Here is a 2,824-nt window from a genome sequence, read left to right on the forward strand (position 1 = left end):
CTCTCTTGCTGTTTGTTCCTGTAGAGCTGAAGGAACACAAAGACACTAAGAACAGTGGCTTGAACCTGGCTCCAGAAGACCGGGAGACCTTGTTAGAGGCAACTTTCAAAACTCAAGTGTGCCGTGCACTGGCCTGAAACCTAGTCTCCTGAAATCAAGTTCCAAGCCACAAAGTGGCTCCGTGCTCCCTTAGCTTCACTGACCAAACTGTACCCCTTGGGGTAAAAGGCATCAGAAAGCATTTAACTTTTGGAAACTACCCCAACTAAGAGACTACCCTTTGTCTCAGCTGACAAAGAGACTCTGATATCTGGTACTTCACTTTATCCATTAAAATAATGGCTATGGTGCTACATAGTATAAAAAAAAAAAAAAAAAAAAAAATATATATATATATATATATATATATATACACACACATACACACACCCCCACCCCCACCCAGGAAATGCTCATCTGCCTGGAGCTTGGCCTCTTCTGCTGGTAACTAAGTGATGCACAGATTGCAGTGGGTGTAATGAAATGCAGTGCCTGCAATCAATAACATTGTGAAGAAAAATAAAGTTACAGAATAAGAGCCTGGAGCCTGGCTGGGGCAGTCTGGCTTCTGAACGGTCTTGCAAGAACGACATGCAACAGAAAGCAGCATTACTGGGTGAACAGGACGGCATGGTTTATTATCCACGAGTTTTACTGCTGCTAGAGATTCCAAGGAGTGCAGAGCTTTCCTACTTTTACAGTTGTGCAGAGCCTGATTGTTAAAGACACACTGAAACCTCGACTGAGTCGAACTGCAAGGCAATGGGAGCCTGCTTGCAATCTGCTTTCAGACAGGACCTGCAAAACCTCGACTGAACCGAACTGCACTGCAATGGGAGCCTGCTTGCTATCTGCTCTCAGTCACGACCTGTGAAGAGCAATCGTTGCTGAAAGGTGTCTCGTTTTGTTGCAGCAGTTTCTAAAGTAAAGTGTCTCAAAGAAAAAAAAACACCCCCAACATGGTCTCCTCCTGGGTCTGCTGCTGAGGTTCACGATCCTTCTGATCTACTGGCTCATCAGAAGAGAAAAAAGGGAAAAGGGTTTCTGTAGTAATTTCAGCACCCTGTATACACCAGTCCTTGACAGGGGCCTGGATAACGTCAGTTCACATACATAGCTGCCCGAACACTCACCATCTCAATTATTTTATGTGTCAGGGTACAGAGGTACATAGGGGATGTAACAGGACGGGACAGAATCCAACCCAAACACAGCAGTAAAAAGTTGCCCAGCTGGTTTTATCAGTGAAAATGATAAGCCAGGCACAGTTAAAGTCTTATTCCGAGCATTTCAAATGAAGGGGGCGCTGTCAGATAATCACGCTGTGTTAAATGCCAGAACAGAATCGTCAGTTCATTTAAAAACAAGCACAGATCAGCAGGGACAGGGTCCCTACTGAACCCCACAGGGCCTGCCTGACCAGGCTGGTTTCCCTCTTTCAGATGCTGGCTGGGTCGGGGGCTGGCGTGACCCCAGGGGGGGGTGTGGTGTCCCCGGTCAGGGGTGTCTCCTGGCTCGTACCCTGCTCGCGCTCCGTTTCGAGCTCTTTGTCCCCCGTGCCGGTGGCGGGCGCAGGGCCCGGGGAGGTCAGGGTCCGGCCGGAGACGCGGTACGCCGCCTGCAGCTCCTGGACCCGCTCGGCTGTCGGCTCCCACTTGGCGAAGCCGGCAGAGTTCTGGAGGAAGAGGACGGCAGTGCCGTGGACTGCCTTGTAGTACATCTCCTCCCTGAGACACACAGACAGACACGAGGGGGGTCAGTCACTGCAGCAAAGAGGGCAACACCCAGGATACAGTTTACAGAGAACACCGCTTACAAAAACTTCTCAGTTTGCTTGCCTTATTTTCAAAAAGTCCATTACAGGTTCATTACCTTCAGCGTCAGAAGCACGTTAGTGGATGGAAACCATGTGCATTAATGTCTGGATATACAGACCCTGCTTAGCCATAATCACCGATTACCTTCCCTAAATGATCAATAGTCCAAGATCAGTGCCGGTCAGGATGATCACACACTTCACTTTTCCTGCAGTGCAGTTTTTCTTGGTTCCTGTTTAGAAAGGGCTCTCCCGAGCCTCGCTGAGCCTCACCTCTTGCATGTGTGCTGGGAGCCGCTCCGGTACTCGTGCTCGAAGGCCGGCACGGTGAGCTGGTGCCTCTTGAAGCGGCTGGACTCCATGCGGGTGAGCGCGGGCGTGGGGGGGTCGCGCCACTCTGGGACGAACACGATGAAGGACAGCGGCTCACTCGAGCGCTCCAGCAGGTCCTGTTAGAAAATTCAGACAATTAGACAAAAAAAAAAAAAAAAAGAAGAAAACCCATGCCAGATTTCAGAACACTCTCGCATCCAGAGCCTCCTCTCACCTCAAAGTGAGACACCATGGCGTCCATCAGCTCTTCACAGAATGGGGGGTTTGCCTCGAAGGAGCCGCTGACTGGAGAGAAGCTCAGGAAGGGGCTGGAACACAACAGCACAGCACTGTCAGTGCACAGCACAGGCTTACCCGAACTGCCCTCCTCAGATCCACTCAGTGCTTCATGCAGGGTGGAAGGAAAGCAAGACAAACACAACGGCTGGATCAGCTCACCCTCGGGACCCAAAGTATCCGTCACAGTCTGGGAAGGCAGAGCAGAATTGCTTGAAGTAGCTGTTGAGGGGGGAGGCGAAGCACTCGAAGCTCACTCCAAAGTGCTTGTGCAGCGCCTCGAATACGGGCACTGGCAGCGCCCCCTGCAGGCCAGTGCCTTCATGAACCCCCCCGCCAAACATCGCCTGCACATGAGAG

The 2,824-nt window shown here is 51.0% G+C and overlaps 1 protein-coding gene across 1 annotated transcript; it reads right to left on the reverse strand.

Moving 5' to 3' along the window:
* Positions 1–821: 821 nt before the first annotated feature.
* LOC121308179 (mRNA (2'-O-methyladenosine-N(6)-)-methyltransferase-like) lies at positions 822–2,808 on the reverse strand. Its single transcript, XM_041240455.1, has 4 exons — positions 2,627–2,808; positions 2,403–2,496; positions 2,129–2,304; positions 822–1,766 (listed from the first exon to the last, which is right to left on the reverse strand). Exons 1-4 carry the CDS (start codon positions 2,806–2,808, stop codon positions 1,478–1,480), a joined length of 741 nt encoding a protein of 246 aa, XP_041096389.1. The 3' UTR covers positions 822–1,477.
* Between the last annotated feature and the right edge of the window lie 16 nt (positions 2,809–2,824).

This window comes from Polyodon spathula, unplaced genomic scaffold (assembly GCF_017654505.1).
Source record: "Polyodon spathula isolate WHYD16114869_AA unplaced genomic scaffold, ASM1765450v1 scaffolds_518, whole genome shotgun sequence".
In the NCBI taxonomy this organism is placed as follows: Eukaryota; Metazoa; Chordata; class Actinopteri; order Acipenseriformes; family Polyodontidae; genus Polyodon; species Polyodon spathula.